The sequence below is a fragment of the Pediculus humanus genome, genomic scaffold (assembly GCF_000006295.1).
Source record: "Pediculus humanus corporis 1103172108010 genomic scaffold, whole genome shotgun sequence".
NCBI classification, from domain to species: Eukaryota; Metazoa; Arthropoda; class Insecta; order Psocodea; family Pediculidae; genus Pediculus; species Pediculus humanus.
In genome coordinates, this window is record NW_002987582.1 from 34,332 (window position 1) to 36,066 (window position 1,735).

Genomic DNA, 1,735 nt, shown 5'->3' on the forward strand with positions numbered 1-1,735 from the left:
CTAAAAATATAACTTGGGAATTTGACGGTGGAGTTTTTAATTATACATCTAATTTTTTCGGTAAGATTTAAATTATTATTATTATTATTATTATTATTATTATTATTATTATTATTATTATTATTATTATTATTATTATTATTATTATTACGTAAATAATATTTGTTTTTTTTTCTAAATATTTTATTCATACTCGTGATAATATCAATTACAATATAATTAAAAAATTTTAAATTGCGTCATTTTTTTCATTTACATAATTTCGCAAAAGTATCACATTTAAATAATAATAATAATAAGTAATAATTATCGATAATAATAATAATAATAATAATTAATCCTTTAGAATTACGTTTGAAAAAAAAAAAAAATTCATCAATTATAATAACATTGACAGTTATTTTATTTAAAAAAAAAAGGAGTGATTGTGATGATGTGAAATTTATTAATTAAAATCCCGCCATTTTTTTTTAAATTTACGCGCACGCACACACACACACACACGCACTTGTCAACAGATTTCAAAAGTAACTAACCAACCTTGATGGATTACAAATTAAAAAAGAAAAAAATTAACTAGTAATAAAAAATGAGATGATAATTAAAAAAAAAAAAAAAAATTTGAAAAGCATCATTACATTTTACAATAACAACCTTGACAACAACAACAACAACCGCAACAACCACAATCATTGCCATTAAAATTAATTAACACTACAACAACAATGAGGATAATAATAATTAAAAGATGTTCAACTGTCCGAATGCAATTAACAATAATAATAATAATAATGATAAAAAGGTCAAAAGTAAAAAAAAAAAAAGAAAAAGAAAATTTTTTTATGTAATTAACGTGAGAATTTTCCTAATTTTCTTTTGAATGCACTCGTGCATTCAAAAATTTTTAAAAAAAAATTTTCTTTTTCAAATAATGATTTAAACTAATTAATAATAATAATCACATAATTAATAAATTTTCAAAGAGATTTAATAATAATAATATAAACATTTAATTAATTTTAATAATAATAATAAACATTTCGTTTAATTCGAGAGACACAATAATAATAATGTTTCCAACTTTAGTTTTAGTTTTCATACATTTTTCGTGTTAATATCGATTTATTATTATTATTATTATTATTATTATTATTATTATTATTATTATTATTATTATTATTATTATTATGTTTTTTTTGGCAAATAATACAGTAAAAAAAAAAAAAAATAGAAAAAAAAACCTGATCGGATTCCAGGATAAAAATTACGATTGCGCATATTCTTTCGAAAAAAAAAAAATTTTTTTTTTTTTTTAACTGGAATCTAAATATGAAGATGATGATGATGATGCCGCCAATTAATTTTAAGTCTCGGAAAAACATTCAAATGGAAAAGTACTCCCCTACTGCTGTTGTTTTTAAAACGTGTAATTAAAAAAAGAAAAAAATGGTTTTATTTTTATACGAAAATTTTTTAGATTCTTTAAGATGGTGCGAAAGTTGGAGGGATCCTCAACATATTTTATTTCATTTGGCAAACGTTTGTTTTTTTATTTCTTATGCGGCTCCGAGTAATCGTGTCGGTCTTGTCACAATGCATTCCTTATTAGTTTTAGGTAATATTTTCTCTCATTTATTATTATTATTATCTTTATATGGTAATTTAACGCTTTGTGTAAATCTATTAAAGGTTTCATGTTGTTTTCCGGTTGGGCATGGAATATCGTTTGTGCACC

General features: G+C 21.3%; 1 protein-coding gene across 1 annotated transcript; it reads left to right on the forward strand.

The window, feature by feature from the left end:
* Nucleotides 1–1,446: 1,446 nt before the first annotated feature.
* On the forward strand, nucleotides 1,447–1,731 carry Phum_PHUM405970 (uncharacterized protein; the record flags this gene model as incomplete). The annotated part of the gene is made up of 1 exon (XM_002428819.1): nucleotides 1,447–1,731. A coding segment is annotated over one exon (285 nt), but the record flags the coding sequence as incomplete, so codon positions are not given.
* Nucleotides 1,732–1,735: the final 4 nt, after the last annotated feature.